The 20,170-nt window shown below is 37.9% G+C and overlaps 1 protein-coding gene across 2 annotated transcripts in view; it reads left to right on the forward strand.

The window, feature by feature from the left end:
* The window catches only part of SEL1L3 (SEL1L family member 3), a 36,865-nt gene extending 17,417 nt beyond the window's left edge, over positions 1-19,448 (forward strand). For both annotated transcript variants that reach the window (XM_049795192.1, XM_049795202.1), the window contains exons 11-24: positions 232-411; positions 1,547-1,666; positions 2,284-2,424; positions 3,520-3,582; positions 5,780-5,956; positions 7,579-7,706; positions 8,365-8,448; positions 10,856-10,946; positions 11,059-11,143; positions 13,283-13,392; positions 14,689-14,816; positions 16,567-16,669; positions 16,764-16,836; positions 18,182-19,448. In XM_049795192.1, coding sequence (XP_049651149.1) covers positions 232-411; positions 1,547-1,666; positions 2,284-2,424; positions 3,520-3,582; positions 5,780-5,956; positions 7,579-7,706; positions 8,365-8,448; positions 10,856-10,946; positions 11,059-11,143; positions 13,283-13,392; positions 14,689-14,816; positions 16,567-16,669; positions 16,764-16,836; positions 18,182-18,348 — 1,650 coding nt within the window. In that variant the 3' untranslated portion in view covers positions 18,349-19,448. The remainder of the gene's footprint in view (positions 1-231; positions 412-1,546; positions 1,667-2,283; positions 2,425-3,519; positions 3,583-5,779; positions 5,957-7,578; positions 7,707-8,364; positions 8,449-10,855; positions 10,947-11,058; positions 11,144-13,282; positions 13,393-14,688; positions 14,817-16,566; positions 16,670-16,763; positions 16,837-18,181) is intronic.
* Positions 19,449-20,170: the final 722 nt, after the last annotated feature.

Genomic DNA, 20,170 nt, shown 5'->3' on the forward strand with positions numbered 1-20,170 from the left:
CTTGAGAAGTATTTAGAGAGTCTAGTTTTTCTTTCAAATATTTCTGTACATATAGAAGACATTTTAACTGCTTTAGGGCTGTGCTTGATCTTGTAACTGTGTTTACATGGTACAGCTATTATATCAGCTACCAGTTTGAGCACTCTGTTCCCTGTAAACCTCCACTGAAGTGCTAAATTTGTGAGATGTGCAGTGAATTCACTCTTGTTTATGTCTGTTAATTTTTGCCAGGGGCTATTGTATAGTTTGGTTGGCGCTCAGGGGAATGAGAGACTTGCTGTGATGAATCTTGGCTATAAACATTACCAAGGCATTAATAACTATCCACTTGATTTGGAGCTGTCGTATGCTTATTACAGTAATATTGCAATAAAGACATCATTGGATCAACACACTATAAAAGGGGAACAGGTAAAAGAGTTTAAAGTGTATCTGAATTTGTTTTCTGTGCAAATGATTTTTCATATATTAATATTAATAATGTAGCCAGAATATTTTTGTCTTGATTTACAAATATTAACTCATCTGATTCATGTCCCTGCCCATGGCAGGGGTGTTGGATTAAATGATCTTTAAAGGTCCCTTCCAACCCAAACCATTCTATGATTCTATGATTGTTACAAAATCCCCCAAATTATGTGTAGGTATCATTACTCTGTTTCTTAGTGAGGGGGAAATCAAATCAAAGCTAGGCTCAAATCCTCAGAATTGTTCACATGCCTGTCTTTCAGTAAAGTCTAAGTCTTATTCTTGGGCCTCATTCAGATTTTTAATTATTAATATAATTGGATGTGTTTATTAAGCAACTCATCTGCTGTTTGAGTAGCCTAACATCATGAAGTTCATGTAAAAGACGAATTGTTCTCTCCATACTTATACCTTCTCTATAATCAAATGTGAAGAGTTGTCTGTTAAGTAGCTATCTGATGAGATAAAGTTACAGTGAAATGATTTTAGAATGAGCTGCTAAACAGGAGGGAACACAACTTTATCTTGAAAGAATACTCAAGGTAGGCCAGTACTAGGATCCTGGCTTATCAGAAATAATGATTATTGTACAAAAAATAGAGAGATTTTGATTGCTGAAGAACCAAAAATCAGCAGACAGCCACCTAGATAAGAGTTCTGTAGGGCAGGTTTTCATCAAGCTTTCTGCCAGTCTTTTTTTATCTTTTAAGAGAGATTTCTATAGCAACTAAAAAGCCTTAAAAGGCTTAAAAACACTTCTTTGCCATTATTAAGTCCATTTAAAACTATAAAGGGGTGGGGGGGGGGAGGTGGGGGTCAGTTCTTGACATCTTGGCATATCTTTCCAGTGTAGAGTGGACTTACAGTTTTGTACTGTAACAAAGCAGTAAATGGTTTTTACGCTGGATGTAAGGATGGTTCTTAGTGCACTGGCCAGCAGAGGGGTGCTGACAATTTTAAACCACAGTATTGATCATGAATTTTTAGGGATAAACAGGAAATGGGCAACATTTTCATTTTGGTGGCAGATGTATGAATTCATTGTGTAATAATTTTTTTTTGTTCACCTATTATTCAGGCATTTGTTGAAACTATAAGGCTGATGGATGATGAGCTGCTAAAAGCTCAAACAAAAGAAAATGGTGATGTCTTTATGTGGTTAAAACATGAAGCAACAAGAGGAAATGCAGCTGCACAGGTATAAAGTAATACATTTCCCCTTTCTTGATTTTATACACACATCTTGTATGTACATCTATAGACTATGTAGAAGTCTTGTGGAGGAGAGTGAAGCAGACAGATATTTTCTCTTTCCACCCAGAATTGCTTCTTTTTTATGAGCTTGAACTGTTTCCCATGTTTCTGTCTGATAATATCCAGTGACCATGCAAAAAGCTAGAAGAGTGATGCAAGGCAAAAGGAACCTCCTTTTCTGATCATTTTCCCTGGGTTTGTATTTGACACAGTGCAGTTACTGCTGCTGATCTGAGACCAGCAGCAATATGTTGTAATACTGAGCCATTTGCACGCATCAAATCTGCCTTTATCACTTACCTCTGCCCTTAAATCAAGCCAGACTTTTCTGGTACTGACAGCTGTAAAAAATATCCCTGCTGTAGATTTAATATCAGTACATTTCACCACTGGGAAGCCCTCTGAATATTCCTGATAACCAATTGTTTTCAAACTGTTGAGGACATTTAACTAGTTTCTTCACATATTTAAAATGTATTTAAGCCTGGAAAAGTCTGCTCCTGCAATTCCAGTTTCAATACTAGCATTTATAACATTAGTGCTTACGCTGGTTTCTTTTAGCAACGATTGGCTCAGATGCTGTTTTGGGGCCAACAAGGAGTGGCAAAAAATCCTGAAGCTGCAATAGAATGGTATGCAAAGGGTGCAATAGAAACAGAAGATCCAGTGTTAATATATGATTATGCCATTGTGTTATTTAAGGTGAGTCACATTTCATATTTTCACTTCCAAAAAATCCTTCCTATGTCATGGATGTTTGTAAGTTATCGGTAGTGACACGCTGTAAGAGTGTATACAAGTGCTTTTAGATTTACTCTGAAAATCAGTCAAGAGTTACAAAGCTAATGTTGATTTTTACCAGATATACACAAAAATTTTAAAAAGAGCAAGTTAAAAGCAGTTGTGTCACTTTGTTCCTGGCCAGATTCAGGATTAAAATACCACCTAAATTGTGGATCCTAATTTTTCCTAATGGCTTGTCACCTCAAAAATCTAACCAGCTAGTAGCCATAGGCCTTGATGTAGAGATGTAGGTGAAAGTTCGATCCTTTCTTAGAATGCTCTTTACTAGATCTCTGGGAATTATTTTTTTTGAGTGGGAATTAAATAGCCCCTGCATGTAGTTAGTTCTTCCCTGTAAGAAGCAGTAGATGGCAGAGGCTAAACTCAGACATAACCCCAGGTGAGTCAAATAAGTTGTATCAGCTAAGCGGTGTCACTCGTAAGACATTCAACAGTACTAAAGGTTAGATACATTAGTAAAGAACCATTAGGTCTTCATCTCATTCCTTTGACAATGGAGGGCTGTTCTCTACAACATGCTTGCTTAAGTTTTGCTTGTGTTATTTTTGAGTACCCATAGTCTCTTTGACCTGTGTCTGGAATTAATTTATATGGGCATCATCAGCATAACATCTGTGTATATCCTCTGGAGACACTCTGACATGCTTTTTCAGGAAAGCTGAGAGCTCTTACTCATTGCCAAATTGTGAACAATCGATGCACCTTTGAATGCTATTCATTCTTCCTTAGTTGCCAAAAATTAAAGATCCATGATATTGTTTACCCATAAAAATCACTTGGATTGACTGGTGAAATAATTTTTCCTAGACTGGATCGTTGAGATTTTGTAAAGCTGTGAATGAAGGATGAGCACAAAGCTGCTTTTTTTGTTGTAGCTGTTTAAAGCCAAATAACACCTAGTAAATAATAGTATCAATGTTAAATGTATCTTGAATGTGTATATGTGAATTTTCATTATGTATTCTTTATTTGTTTCATACATCTATTTCCTAGGGCCAAGGTGTGAAAAAGAATACAAAACTTGCTTTGGAATTGATGAAGAAAGCAGCAGCCAAGGTGAAATGTAATATTTCTTTGTAAAAGTCCTATACCAGGTGCTAATAATAATGAACTCTGATTTATATAAAATGCCTATTACCATAATTCTGGGTAAATACTGGTTGCTTCTCCCAGTGTCTTCACCATGAATGGTGAAAGTCTTATTTCCCCAAACTGAGAGACTAGACCACTCAAAATCAGCCAAAATATCTATGGAAAAAAAAGAATTCTCTCTACTTACATCTTTTGGAACTTGATGATAGTTAAGTGACTTACAGAGTGAATAGTTGATCCAGGAGCATGTTTTTTCCTCATGTTCCTAAGCATTTTCTTCTAGACCATACTAAGTATGCTTTCTCATAGGAGTGCCTACCAGGCTCAAGCTTTTGACATGGTGATCTCTCCAGAGTCAGGTAGAAATAACTGCCATCTTTGAAAATCCACGCTAGCAGGCTTTGTTATAATAACAAAACATCTTTAAGTTGTAATGTGAATGAAAAAGAGTAAAGACCAAGGTCTGGATTGTACTTCTGCAGTCTGCACTGAGTGATGGTGCATTCCTGCAGCACAAGAGCTGAATACACAAGCATGGTGGCTTCCTGTCCCACCACCTGTGAGCTGTGGCAGTTTATGGCTAGTTCTCTCTGCTTAGAGTTAGGACTCCTCCAGGGGATGCTGGTGACTGGAAAAAGACTGTATGTGCTCTCTCTGGCCAGCTCTTCTCTACTTCAGGGAGAAAATCTGGATGTCCCAAAGCTGTCTGTTTTTTCCATAGCAGGGGGGAACACTGGCAGGCACCACAGAGAAGAGGAGCTTTGCTCCATTTAATGATCTAGTACAGTCATATTACCCAGGCCATGATCTGGTCCTTAGTATAAAAATGAGTACCTAGACCTTGAATACCTTCCTAGCTCTAGAACCAGAACCAGTTAAATGGCTGACAATGACAATAGGGCTTCACTGCTAACGACCATCAGAAAAGAATTGTGCTAGTTCTATCATTCTTTTGAAACAGGAGAGACTACCTGTTCTACTGCCTGCTTGGGAAAGGCTTGAATAAACTGAGTGGCTTTCACAGTGTAATCAAAATTCTCTTGATTCAGGATCTGAGGAACAGATTCCAGGAAGTATCCTAGAGACAACAATTTCCTTACTCTCCTTGAACCCAGATACTTATGGTTTTATGCTCCAGTGCACATCTTCTATACAAAAATAACGCTATAATTATTGAAAAGTTTAACTGCTTTTGCATTTTAATAGATAAGTTAGTAACACAGTTTAAATCTGAAAGGAAAAGGAATCCTTTTCCAGACAGCCTTTGTAAGTGCCGGTAGTATGTATTTCTTTCTACAGAGATTACAGAAGGAGACTGCAGTGTAGAAGCCAACAGTAGCAAGCAAATAACTTGTATTTGTGCACTGACATTTTTTAGGCAGTTTTTACCTTATGTCACTGTTCTGGCATGATCGCTTTTAAACATACATTATGAAATAGGTGTAAATAGCATGTTCACGTTTATTGGTACAGAGTAATTTGAACTGCTGGCATACTTCAGCCACCATGTGATCCACCAGTTTATGCAGGGAGACAGTGACTCATTGCAACCAAAATAAAAACTGTCCCAGGAAGATTTTCTCCTCTTGATCCTAATTATTGATCAAAGATGCAACTTAGTGACAGCATGTAGCACTATCTTAAGCAGATCTGTAGGATGTTGGTCAAACACATTTTGAAACAACATCACAAAGTTCTGTGTTCATTGCTTCCTATTTATTCTTAGAGAAATGTTCTAGTTTAAAAGAAGTGGATTTTTTGATTGCTAATCCTGTCAACCAGGTTCTGGAAGTTCACAAGAATAGGTATCCCTTTTTGGTTTTGCAGAGGAAACAGGTGAAAAACAGTCACAGTTTGTTCTTGTCAACAAGTACAAATATGAATGCAGACATGGCTGAGACTCTATAGAATAAGACGACACTGGAGTCGTATTCCATGCTCTCAGTATGAGGCCACAAGGAAGAATAGCGTGAAAAAAAGCCAGCAAACCTTTATATCCCTTAGTTCTAGATTAGTGTAATTTTGGCTGGATCCTTGTGCCAGGCATCTAGAATCTAGGCAAGGTCACAAGAGCACCCAAAGTCGAGCAGCAGGTTGGAATTGTGAAGTGACCCAAAGCAGAATCAGACATGTGACCTGACTGTTCTTCTCCTTCTCTAAGGGCTTGCCCCAGGCAGTGAATGGATTGGGATGGTATTACCACAATTTTAAAAGAGACTACAGAAAAGCAGCCGAACACTGGTTAATTGCTGAAGAATTGGGAAATCCAGATGCATCGTACAACCTTGGTGTCCTTTATTTAGATGGGATTTACCCTGGAGTACCTGGTAGAAATCAAGTGAGTAAATATTTAATAATACTATTTCTTACATTAAGGCCCATTTTAGAAGATTTTGCTTCATTCTTGAGACTGCTGTGTTCACTCTGAGTTGGATTTTGATACCTTTCATCACAAAGAAGGGTGCTACTGGGGAATTCAGTCAGATTGCTTAGAGAGAGAGTTGTTACTCAAATATCTCAGTCATACTTATGTACATGTTTTTGTGTTCCTTTAATTTAGAAGAAAAACAGGTGCAGGTTTAGCTCCAGGGACTGCCTCTGCTTTCCTCCTTCCAGTGACATCAATCAGGATAGTGTGTGCTCTCACATCACGTGATCCTTTTGGTTTCTCTGAGTTTTAGATTGGAAAGTATATAGGAAAAGGATGCTTTCCACAATAGATGAAAGCAGCAGAACCTTGTCCCCGAACTCATGAACAGCTATGCTACATTCACATAGCTTCTGTGAACCTCAGAACTGCGGTGAAAGACCATCAAGCCAGACTTGCAATGTACCTATTTAATGCAGTCCTGGTAGACTGCGGTATTTTGGTTGTCTTTCTGTGACATAGCCCATTTATTAACTTTTCTCATTGACATGTGCAAAATTAATTTTCCCCTAATAGGAACGGTCTACTTTGGTTATATTCCTTTTAATTAACTAGGTAGTTTATGACCAACAGCACAAACATAGTGAGGTAGGCTGTAATAAATGCAAGCAGACCTTGTGCTTGGAGCTGAAAGATGTTTCCAGTGTGGCCTGTGAGTTCTGAGATCTGGATATACTCCAGACGGTGAGCATTTCTGCTGCCAACAGCAGCAGTACTCGCCAACGCATGCATTTGGCAAACACGTTTTCCTTCCCTGGGGACCAAAATACACATTTCAGAGTGGACTGATTCTAAGTGTACATCTAGAAGTGACCAGGTTTCTTTATTCACCAAAGCCATGGACAAGGAGAAGTACTTTGTTATGGATGGCTCTGAAGGATACTCTGAAGTCCATGGTCACTCACAGAAAACATGTATCAATGGTTAAAAAATTCCTGAATAAATTATTTCAGGCTGTATGGTGCTTTGGTTCACGTTGCAGGTTACTGTTTCTGAGGGTAAAACATGGAGAGTCACACAGCCCTCTGGCTTCAGCAGCTCTGGCCCTGCCTGCTCGGCCCGTGTTATCTTTTATAAACCAGTTTCAGATGATTGAACACTGTGGTTGTGCACTGCTGGACACACCCCAGCCTTCACTTAGGCATTGCCAGTGCAAAAGTCCCATTCTGTGTCTCTTCTCCAGGATCCCTTATTAATCTCCCTACTAGTGAATAACTAATTTTACTTTTATCAGTGCACACAAGACTTGTATGCTACCAGGTGTTAGTTACACATTTAGATACTTTTCTATTTGACGTTCCGTATATTACCAGAATGTATGTTTTTAAAAACCTTTTTCCAGCCTAAACTATTAAAAAGTTAGAAGAAAGGAATTCATTTTCACCTAAGTACTTTAGAAGTAGTTAAACTGGCTTGCCCTCATTAGCCAATTGCCTCTTCTAATTCATTTAATGAGATGAGACCTGGGAAATGGAACTCAATAAACTCAGTTAATAATGCAGAGTTGTTAACTGTGTCTTGTTTCTTCACAGACAGTTGCTGCACGCTATTTCTATAAAGCTGCCCAAGGAGGACATATAGAAGGGACTTTACGATGCTCTCTGTACTACATCACAGGAAATATGGAAGATTTCCCTAGAGATCCAGAAAAAGCTGTAATGTAAGGAATGAAACCATTTGTTAAAGGAAAATATATTTCTGGTGGGATTATTTTGATTATTGGTGACTTTTAAGTCCATAGTCTAAATATGTTGTACTTCATGGTGCTTACCTCCTTGACAAAAGTTCTGCAGTTAAGTTTGATCCACATTAATATGTGTATTATTTAAATGACCAGTAGATTTTGAGAGATGCTGAGTACTTTTAGTACTTTTTCTCCCAGAACAACTCAGAGAGACTGTATCGAACAACTCTGAGAGGTTGTATCTAACAAAGCCACGCTTATTTGATTTTCAAGAAATATCAGGCTCCTGATGTGGTAGAACTGGTATTTTGCATGAAGAAAAAGGCAGATTATTAGTTATAGCACATATTAACTTCTGTTTGTTTTCTTAAAAAAAAAAGAAAAAAAGTAATTTTGCCAAGAAAAAACACAGGATGTCTCTGATATGCTTATGGAGATGAATGGACAAAATGTTCTCATTCAGTCAACAGTTACGAGACTGAGGCAGCAATTACTGTGAAGTCCCATAGTTTGTCTTATGGAAGAAGTCAGAAGGTGATCCCTTATCCTTTTGTGTCCTTTGAGTCAGTGTGAGTTGGGGATAACATTACTGGAGCACAGCTGTTCATTTTTTATTGTTTGTTCTTTCCTACAGCTGGGCAAAACACATTGCAGAGAAGAACGGCTACTTAGGTCATGTCATCAGAAAAGCTCTCAATGCTTATCTGGAACTTTCATGGTATGTTTGTTATGTTCTTTTCAAGTTTATTTTCTATTTTGCACTTTCTTTATAGCATGATAAAATAAAAAACATTGGGCCATCAACATAAAAAAACACAAATAGCAGCACCACTGAAATCAGTAGCAAAACACCCATTGACATAAAGTGAAGGAGTTGACCTGAGGCATAATTCAATAGTTCTGACAGAATCAAGTGAAAATGAGGGAGTTTGTAGAGTGAAATAGTGTTGTATCTGCTGTCTGTTATTTTCATCCTGGAATACTGTAGTGTGTAATGTGCACTGGATTAGTCAGAGGAGCACCCTTCACTTTTAATATTCCCTCTGTTCCAAAAACCATGCTTTCTCTCTTCTGTATAATTCCATGTCGTGAGAAGTCAGGCTGCTGGATTAGATTTGTTCTTTTTTTTGTATATAGTTAGTATTATCTTTTCTGTAAAGTATAATAGGAGGCTGCAATATCCAATGAACCAACCAAAAGGTTTCAGAATAGCGTCCAGATTGATGTTCCATTTTTGCAGCAACCTGTAGGCATGGACATCAGATACTGTATGTGCAGGCATCAGAGTGGCATACATGATTAAGACAATGGCTCGTTTAGTCCTGCAGCCTCCCCCTGCTGGTGCTTAATTAGTGCTTCAGGCTTAGGAGATCTACAAGACACTGTCAGTGAACTGTTCTGGAGTAACCCATTCCTAGAAGGAGTTTCTTTTTATTCAGTCCATCACAGACATTTCTGCTGAGACTTGACCTCACTTTTCAACACTGAAAGACTCCTAGTCAATATTTTTGTAGCATGTTCTGATGTGCAAGCTTGTGACTCTACCCAGCTCACTCTGCATACAGTCGCATAAAAGTCCTGTGTATGTGACAGGTAGAGAGCATTAAGATCCCAGAAGGTCTGGTCTCAACAGCTAGGAGGAAAAATCTGCTGGGAGTCCCACCTGAGGTGCCAGTGACTGGGAGTGTATGGGTAGTCACTTACAAACACTGGTCCTAGTCATCTCTGGTTTTAGGAGTATGTTCACGTTGAAATCTTTCCTTCTGAGTATTTCTTCATGTATCTTGCACAAGGGTAAATTGTTACACTGCCAAGCAGACCAAGTAGTATGTGTTCCTCAGTCATTGGCATTAGCAGCCGTGTGTTCTACACACCTGTTAGTCATAGTAGTTTGATCTTCAGAGACTGGTTTAAAGGCCTTAAATGTAGTTTCTTTCTGAATTGCCCCTTGAGACTTAAGGATCAGAAGAACTGACTTCCAAGCATAGGTATCCTGAATTCCTCCTGCAGTGCCAGGTCTCCATTGTCCCAGATGTTTTTATAGGACAAGTACAAACAAGAATTTATAATCTTGCAGAAGCAGTTGGGAAACAGGAGGTTACACCTGCTAATTCTGTAAGGGCAACGGCTTTCACAATTCCGTTTAAAGTTTCTTTGCTTAAGCACCTGCTCTTGAAGTCAAATGCATATTTAGCCATTTTTAATTCCAGTTAAACATACCATTGAACCCTGAAACTTGCCATGGTTTTAGCTTTGTGTTGTGGAGAAAATCATTGGAAGCATGACCCTTCAATAGGAAGCTTTAGTAAGAAAAAAGTACACCAAGTGGGTTTTTTGTCTTGTGATTTTAAAACCAAACACATGGTTTTAAAGACTTCCTCTTAATTTTAATGCTTAGTCTTCATAATACTGAGTAGGTGAGTGATAGAGAACATGAAAGACATGCTCTCCTCTGGAATAATGAGCAATGGTGTACCACTGTACTGCAATACTGAACCGCTATGCTGCAAATGCAAAATTAGCCTTTATTACTTGCTTTCCAGTCAGTGAGGTGCCTAGAGTCCATAGAGGGACTGAGACTTACTTTATTCACACATTCAAATATAATGAGAGACAATTCCTGTTCCAAAGAGCCCATAGTCTAAAAAGACAAGACAAATAAGTCATAGAAGTAAAAGGGTAAAGCATACCAAAGAAGTACTCGGATGAATGATTGACAGATACATACACAGCTAAGTTAATATATGGATTTTTTATTAGTGGAGGAGGTAAGAGTCTTTTAAGAATGTTTTATCTGAAACATTTAAATAGATAATTTTGCTTAATATCAATTCAACTTTATTATCAGTCTTGCACTTAGAGTAAATGCACACTGAGGCTAATCTCGGTTCAGTGCAAGACAGACAACACTGCAAATTCATGAGATCCAGCATGGCTTGTTACACCAAGCATTGCCAGTAGATGTAGCTGTTGTATGGGTTTGCCAGCCTCCTGCTTTTAAACCTTGTACCAAAATTTTGCTCTTAGGTGATCTTACCAATTTATTTGGTGACATTTTTTAACTATAACTAAAATGCATGTTATTTTTGTTAGTTTTTTCACTATTTTTTTTAATCTAACGTTAGGCATGAAGCTCTGCTGCATTACATTTTAGCAGCTGAAACTGGGATTGAAGTGTCACAGTCAAATTTAGCACACATCTGTGAAGAAAGACCAGTAAGTAAATGTATTCACAACTCATTATCCTGCAATGAACACTTGTTAATAATAATAATGTGATCCTAATCTCTTCTCTGTGATATGAATAGGTCAATTATTTTCTTTCTAGGACCTCGCAAGGAAATACCTAGCAACTGATTGTGTTTGGAGATACTACAATTTCTCTGTTTCTCAAGTCAATGCACCATCATTTGGTATGTATAAGGAATACTTTCTGAATTTTAATTTTAACTTTTTTTTTTTTAATTTCAAAACCTACGTTTGTTACAACTTCTGAGTGAGGAAGTTGAGGGAAGAGTAATCCCTGCTTATCATACATTTTCTTTTTAGTGTTCGATAGGAATTTGAGAGGGAAAAAAGGTATTTTAAGAGTTGTATTTCAGCATAGCTTTTGTGAGAATTTCCTTTGTATGGCATAAAATGGATAAAATTTGAATAAAATAAAATAAAAAAGCTACACTGTGAGAAGGGGCTAGATATTTAGGAGCCTGAGCAATTGACTCAAGGGTTAAGAAAAAAATATCAGTAGACTTTAGGAGCTCATGTTGTTTATTTTATCAAAGAGAAAAAACAGAAGCAAATATACTTCCATATCATAATTGAGTCATGAGACTAAGGCTAAAGGATTCCTTATCTAACTTATAATGAATTTTTCTGTTAGGGTACAGAGTTTATCAACATTGGCACAGCTCACCTTGGGGAACTAAAGGATTCTCTGTTACAAGAAAGAAATAAAAAGAAGGTTTACTTACATATAAGTTACATTCCTCTGGCCTTAAATTTTACTACATCTGTAACTTTAATGACTAAATCATTTTGGTTCTTTTGTAAGTTATTCAATATTTGAAAACATTGATCTGATTGTCTCACAAGAAGGTTTAAGCAAGTGCTTTGTAATATGCATGTGGAAAAGTGGAGTGTAAAAATAATTCAAACTATTCATTTAAATACACAGCAGTGCAGAAACTGAATACCACATTGATACAGCCTGAAGCCACAGGAGCTGACAAACCCTGTCGGCTTTCATGAGGTGTTTGTAGATGCCTTAGCAAGGTGCAGTTTGGTTGACCCTTTGGGAGATCCACTGGTACAATCTTACATCAAAGAAGCTTCTGAAGGTCAAACTCATGGGGTGACACTGTGATTCCATTCAAGAAAATGAGAGAAGACTTGCTGGGTTCAATAAGGGAAGGATTTTATTACTTTATGTTACTCACGTGAGGAAGAGATAAGGGGAGTTTTATCTCAGACCCCTCTCTGCAGTAGTGGAGGATCAAATCCCCAGTGTAGGACCTGGGATGGAGAGTCTAACCCTGGCAGCAGAGATTTCCAGGGCTACGTTATCAGTGCAATGCAGGGTGAGCTCAAGGCCACTGCCTGTTGCAGGAGTGCTCTGTGGGCCAGGGCTGGAATGACACAGTTGGTGTGGTTGAGGGGAGCTCTCTTCCTAATGATTCACTACAGCGTTCATGGCCTTCCACTCTGCATCTGTGCCAGCCCTTCCACATAGTCTTTCTGCCTTTGCTGTTGGATCAGTGACCGACTTGCTTCCTGGAAGAGCTCTGCTATAGTCCAGTGTAAAAACTGGTGGGATTTATAGGTAGCTGCCATAGAGGCACCAGGCAAGGTATAGAAGTGTTTCAGACCATCTGGGGAAAACTCAGGTGAGATAAGTGTAGACACGGTCATGGGAGTTTTTAAACTCTTTAGCATAGATTAGTGCAATGTCATGCTTGCTCCCATCTGGGTTAATGCCCACTCTGTTGGTGCATTTCATTACTGTGCAGTATCACAGAAAGATGTTTGTAAAATATTTGCTGGGCATTGCTTCCTTCTAGACCAGGAAGATTCTATACCTACCGTTGTCCTGGGTTGGGCTGGGTTTGAAACTAATGAAATTATCACCAGCAAAGTTCTGTAACTTTTGGGATGGGTTCAGCCACCATAGTGACAGGTATAGAACAAACAAACAGTGTGTTTTTAAGTCTCATCAAGTTAGTAGGGCTAGCCTGAATAATAAGGCTACAGGTTGCCCAAAGATGGATTCAGCAAGTGAAGAAGGAATGCAGTATAAAGTCTCCAAGTCTCTGTTTTTGTGAAAGTAGCAATATCATTCACTAAATTCCTTAAAGAAAAACCATGAGAAATTTCATCCAAGATAAATATTTCCAGTGGGCAGGCTGATATAAAGTAGTCATGGAGACAATCAGAGAGAAAGAGTACCTTTTTTTTAAATATGGTGTTTTAAATAGAATTACTATTAACTTTTCAATCACAGTAATAGTTGGTTAATTCTATTTCTACAAATACTCTGCTACTGGTTTCTTCCACAGCTTATTTGAAGATGGGCGATTTCTACTACTATGGTTACCAGAACCAGACTAAAGACCTTGAGCTCTCAATGCGGATGTACGCACAAGCTGCTTTAGAGGGTGATTCACAGGTGGGTCTGCCATTGTAAAGTGTTTATAAAACGCCAGAGTTTAGAAAAATCTGAGGATCTATCTGAGACTTGGTATTCTGCTTGGCTATATCTGCACTGAAGAAACCTGCTAGAATAAGTTAAAATTATTTCAAGATACCTCGTGAGTCAGTTGTTGCTGTTTCATGACAGAAGGTACACTTGGGATAGATGGACGGTCCTAGAATTAGGCTGTTTTGAAAGCTGATTGTGAATGACCTAATTCAGTGCTACTTTACCCAGGCACAATTGATTCTGTTGTGACCTTGGTATTTTTGCTACTGCAAGGGGAAGAATTAATAGACTGCCGAGTTGTATTCCAGCCCTAGCCTCTGCTGTTTTAGGATATAAACAAGAAGACTGGCCCATCTCCCTTGGTATCTTCAGTGAATCCTAGGGTGAATTTTGTTCAGTCTACCAACAAAAGCTTAATCTTAAAATGCTTTATAATTAAAAGATACACCATATCACATTACCAAAGACATGCTGTGTTTCAACACTGTCTCCTGCCCTCAGACACTCCTGAATTGTCCTGGGTGCCATATTCTGTTCTCCCTGTCCCTGTGACAATGTCCCCAGACAATATCTTCTATGTAAATTTATTAGAGGGAGCACAGTTGGATTCTGTTTTGAGGATATTGGGACAAAACATTACTGTTTAACTAGCAAGGGAAGAAGAGATGCATGAGCAGTTACTTTAAAGTATGAAAGCCAAACTGATGGGGAATCCTGTAATACGTCTCCTGTGTGTTCATCTTCATGGCTCTGAAGAGACATAGGGATGCCTAAGACTTGTCCAAGCAGTCAAAACTGTAAGATTAAGGACTTAAATTGTCTGGAGGAAATATCTGCTTTCCATTTAGCTATTCAGATTTCTGTTAATCTGTACTGCTACATGGAGGGGAATAAAACAGTAACAGAACAGGAATCCATTTCTGCTTTCAGTCTGTGTTTCCCTAGTAGATAAAAAAATTACAGTTTGATATGGTGGCTGTGTTTAAAGAGCAACTGAAAATGAGAAAGCTCAGATCTTTTTCCAGATGATTTCTAAGAAAACGGTGTCACAAGTGAATGTTAATTCTTTTGCATTTTCTGTATTTACCTCAGTATATGGTTAGGAGAAAAGGCTCTCATAATTATTCAGTGAAGATCACTTTATACTAAATGAATTTATAGAAGACGGTTACAATTATTTAGGTACTTGATGCTTACAGTAGACCTTAAATATGCATATGAAAATTTAGTGGTTAAAAAGTGTGTATGCTTTTTTATTGTTAGGGTTTCTTTAATTTGGCCCTTGTCATAGAAGAGGGCAACTCCATACCTTCCTACATTCTGGATCATTTGGAAATTGATCGGGCTTTGCATTCTAGTAATACATCACTTCTTCAGGAACTCTATTACAGGTGAGTCTTTTTTCCCCTTCATCAGCATCTTCTGTTTTGCCATATGAGTAGCATTTACTCTGGAGAAGAGCAACTCCCGTAATTATTAACTTCGTTCACTTGTATGATTTAAGGCAGGTTAAGGTCAACATGCTTGAAATGCTTAAATTACTTAAATATATTTCAGCTTATGCCTGTTAGAGACCTGATTATATGTGGTTATCTGAAATAGCAGGGACTGGATTTAATGGTCCAGGAGATCTTTTCCAATCCGATACATTTAATTTCCTAAGTTAGTCACTGATGATTTGTATAGAGTCCAAAACAATCTTTTAATAGTAAATATAGCATTATTTAATATGGAACTTAAAAGTATGTAACTGGGATTATGGCCGTCCTTCCTATTTATTCTGCAAAGATGTTCCAGCCTGGCACAGATGTTGTGGCACAGAATATTAGATATGAGAAGGTTACAGGTCTGCTGCCTGAACTGCCTGTGCCAGCACTGTTCATGCACAAACCATCTAGAGACCTCTGGTTCCAGTACAGAACTTAGGTTTCCTTTACCTGGGCAAAGCAACATGTGTTGGAAAGCACAGTGGGAATGGGAAGCTTACACATTATTTGGTGGATTTGTGGAATTGCCTTTGAGATATTTAAAGGAGGAGCTAACAGTTAATACACAAGGCTGTGAACCAAGAATGAGTGGTTTATTTTCTGTTTAGATACTGAGTGTTGTGGGACCCAAAAAAAAAGTGGAGATGATATCAACATTAAAAGCTCATTTGTTGATTCACCAACAATCTACTGAAATTGTTCTTCACTGCAGTTAGCCTGAACTTGTACCCTAAATTACCTCCACTCCACATGAAATTACCAGTCAGATAAATAGGGCTTCTGGACCAGTTGGTCCATCTGGGATTGTAAGCTTGAGCCCAAATTCTGCCTTCACTTGTGCTGAATCCATCTTCTTTGCAGTGAGAGTAACTCCAGAGTTGCCAGTGCTGCAGGGTTTTCCTATTGTCATACACTTCTGTCCAGAAGGGCACGTACTTTTTTTTAAAAAATATATATAAAATATATAAATCATATATAATTCTATACAAAAATATATCTTTTTATATACATTTTTATATAAAAACATTTTATATATTGATATATACACAGCCCACCCCCACTCACCCCTCCCTCCTCAGCTTGGTAGAAGAGAATCAATTTTAGCTTGAAATAAGTGCCTGTGATTTAGCTGTCTAAATCCCCCTAGTAGGTGAAAGTTACTCAGCTCACCCCACAACAGATGCCTCGTAGCTAGTCAGCTAAAGCACTCTTCAAGCTCTGACTTCATTGTGTAGTACTCCGTTGTCTCTAAAGGGGGGTTAGGCACCAGCATCCTGCATAGGCAACTAAATTTTGTACATCTAATCTTAAATCAAGTCCTACTGCTGTTGAGTCACATTAGTTAGAACAAAGTATCTTGGGTTCAACGTTGTACTATGACTGCTTGGCAAGGGTAACCTGGATGCTTAGACCCGTTGTTGACTAATAAGAAAATAAAAAATACACTCCTAGAGAAAGGTATTCTGTGCTTAATGAGGTTAATCTGGTATTCCTATGAATTTTTACTTCACCATCTGTGAGATAGTGATGGTACTATCTGCTTGTTTTTGTGGGTTACTGAGGTTCACTGCAAACCCATTTGAGATTCCCAGATGACAGATGCCACAAAAAGGTAGAGGACGACTAATTAGGTGTTTTAATCTTCTTGTTGTAGGTGCTGGAATAATAGTAACCAAGAATCAATTAGTCCATGCTCATTAGCATTGCTTTATTTTTACATGAGAGTTTTCTGGAACAATATTTTACAATCTACTCTGGTATGTATTGCTCCTTTGGTACACGCACAGTTCATTTGGAGCACTACCTTGGCTTTGCACTGCTCTAATTATGTTTTTAAACTTACTGTCACAGATCTACTTCATGGGAACCTTTCTTCTATCAGTTCTGGTTGCATTTGCAGTGCAGTATTTTCAGGCTTTATCTGGTAAGTATTTGTCACAGGAAAACCAAAGAAAGAGGAGCGATCTTTTTATTTCAGTAAAAACTTCAAAAATAAAAGCAGGAATTCTATATTTGGTAGAGGTACCTCTGAACAGCAGCTTCTTTGACACACAAGTTATTTTTTGATCATTAAAAAGGGGTGGATGAAGCGAGGCATAGGTTTAAACCTGTTGGCTTGCGGAGAATAAAGGGTCTCCTTTAATAAAGGAGATTCTTAATAAAAACATTAAATGCAGGAGATTATGACTATAAATAAGAAATTATTTCCCACTTCAACATGTGGTGGTGTTAGAGTAATTATATGGCTTTGATTTTATATGTTGTCACCACAATATGCAGTGAGACTATGTTCTTTGTTTCATATGACTGGATCCATTCAGATACAAGGTGGGAGAAAAAGTGAGGTTCAGAAGCTGGTACATTGGAGTAATTTGGGAGGCGGCAGTTCAGCCTCTTCAGACCAGTAGCAGAATCAGTAAATACATTCCATCAGCACTTGGAGACTCCCTCTGTCCTAAACTAGGAAGGTTTGCTCTGTGTTCTCTTTTCTGATGGGACAGAGAATATGAAGGGACAGAAAACCAAGTGCCAGACTTCAGTCTGTTAAAACTCCCGTTATTTTTTTACCATCTTGAAAGAGATATCAGAGACAAAGCTACATTGCTCAGGAAAGGGAAAAAAACCCCATGCCATCACATGCAAAAATAATGAGTCGTCATTTAAAAAGCATTGCCAGCTTCAACCAAGTGTTTCACTTCAAATCACAAAAGACGGTCTTGATTGGGAAGTTGCGAAATTAATATTACCAGTTGTGAAAAGAATTTCTTCCACTAAGTATATTTTCTTATGTTGTGGTTTAACCCCAGTAGACAGCTTAAGCCTATGTCAGAAAGTACTGTTTTCTGACATGTGTCTGTAATAAAGTACAGAAAAAATTACTTTCCATATTGACAACTTACACCTATAGGGAATAGTATTTAAAAAAACAGCCCAAAACACTATTAAATATAAAAGGGTTATTTGAATTTTTAATTCCTAGATAGCATTTAAGACATATAGCTGTCAATAATATGCTGACTATGGAAATAATTCTGAAACCCTGCTTTATTTTCTTACTAGCTATAATTTATGTAACTTGGGACTCATACTACATATGTACAAAGTATATAGTTAAAGTTACAGAGATACTCTTCTTTCAATATTTCCTAACCTTTGAGTATTATTTTTATATGTGATTTTACATCCACATAATATTTAAATATTGATGCATAGATTTCCTAGACCCAGCGGGGTCTTTTTTAATAATTTCTTTTGACGCTTTTCCGAAGCCCATAATTCTCCTGGAACAAGATCAGAACCATTGTCAGATGAACCTTCTTCCTCAGGGAGTAGCAACGAGGATGCTACCAGACTAGTACAGCAAGATGAATCTACTTTTTCAAACAATTTATCACAACAGCAGTCAAACCCTCAGAATCCTCTTGTTACGAGCTGAAGTGTAGTTTTCTTAAGGTTGACATCCCATTGTGAAGACGGGATGTAAACAACTACAGATCTAAGAACTGGCAACCGACCCTATTAGTGGCATTAATAAGGCAGTCCAACAGCCAAAATTGTAGGGAAATTCACTGATCTTATTTCTCCACTGTACAGAAAAAACATCCCTATAATTTAATACTCTAAACAGATAATGCAGATTATCTCATTATACCCAACACATGATCCTACTGTATTTCACTGAAGGACTGGAAGAAAACGTGCAAAGTCTTCGCCTAATTGAAGAATGAGCAAACCTCCTACTGGTTGTGATGAAGAAGCTTTACACATCTAGTATTTTATTAAATTGCCTTTACTGCATTTTTACTGGTGAAGTTACCAGAGTTTTCCAAGTTGGAAGCATGGAAATTACATAAAAGTGAAACCCAGTCACCAGCACTTTCCAAGTTCCATGGCACACCAGCCAGGACTTTGGTACATGCAGTGATAACAATTAGGTTTTTGGCATTTTGTATTCCATTCTAACTCTGATGCGAAAAGTGTTTTGTTGGGAAAGAAAAACACCAGGAAGATTTGCAATATGATCATAATGTAGTTCTGCTGACTCACCCTTGGTCAAAGTTTCACAGGTGTCAGCAGTTTGCTGGTGGACACAACAAAATGTTTCCTGCCCTGCCAAGAGCCACTGATCAGAGAAAGTAGCTTCCCTAATGGATAAATAATATTTAGAGTGTGAACAGGTGACACAAAGTGAATGAACAATTTATTTTTTGATTCTTCCATAGATAACATTGGCAAGGATTTATTTCATGTTCATGTCTAAATACACCTATTTAAGTGACATTTTATTTGATAAATGTTAGAGGGGATATATGAATAACAAGTATGGAGTGCAAATGCCTTCTGTCTGATTTAAAGCTGTCTGGTTAAGTGGCTGTAGGAAATGTCTGACCTTTAAAGCAGGTGTGGATGCACCTCTGCAAAATGATGTAGATCACAGACTATAAATTGCATCAATCTATGCATTATTGAGGGTTAAATCCACTCTCCTTGCACTACATTATTTACTCTTGTAAATAAAAATATTTTTCTAATTCAGCTTGTATGTGGAGGATTATTTTTTTTAAAGCACCTGTCAAATGAAATAGTATCTTGCTGTTGCAAATTCCTAAGAATATTATGTAGGTGTCTGTTTTCTTAGCTTCAAATGGGACAATCAACCCTTGCTTTTTGGGGGGGATACAGTATTCTCACAGAGCAGACCTGGAAGAATTTTGGTTTGTTTTTCAATTGAGACACAGGAGATTTCAGTAAGAAAGGAATGAATTAAAAGGAGAAAAAATCTCCACCCTTCAAGAGAGATTAATACACACGCACACACGTATCATCGGGGTATGTTTCACTTCCAGAAAACTGAAAATTCAAAAGTGTTCAGAGAAGCATTGATGCTTCAAGGCAGCAGTTCCATTGAGTAAGCAGGGGGGGGGAAACCCAGATGGTGAAGCTCTTCCCCCTCCCACCCTGCTCTCCAGCCATATAATCAGAAAGTGAATTAAGTGTGCCACATTACTGAGTTTTTCATTTATTTGAGCAAGAACAGTGCAAAGAATACTTTTTGTTCTTAGTACAGGTCTAGATACATACTGGGTTCTCTTTATGTACAGCTAAGTATTCTGAAGTATTACAAAGGAGCTTCACTTTTACATACTAAACTGTTGCTGACTTGCAGAGGTTACATGCTGTGCTTTTGGTATCCATTGCAAATGGACCACCAGCATTTTTGAGTCCGTTCTGAGTTGCAAAAACTTGTGGAGCTGAAT

This window comes from Accipiter gentilis, chromosome 3 (assembly GCF_929443795.1).
Source record: "Accipiter gentilis chromosome 3, bAccGen1.1, whole genome shotgun sequence".
NCBI lineage: Eukaryota > Metazoa > Chordata > Aves > Accipitriformes > Accipitridae > Astur > Astur gentilis.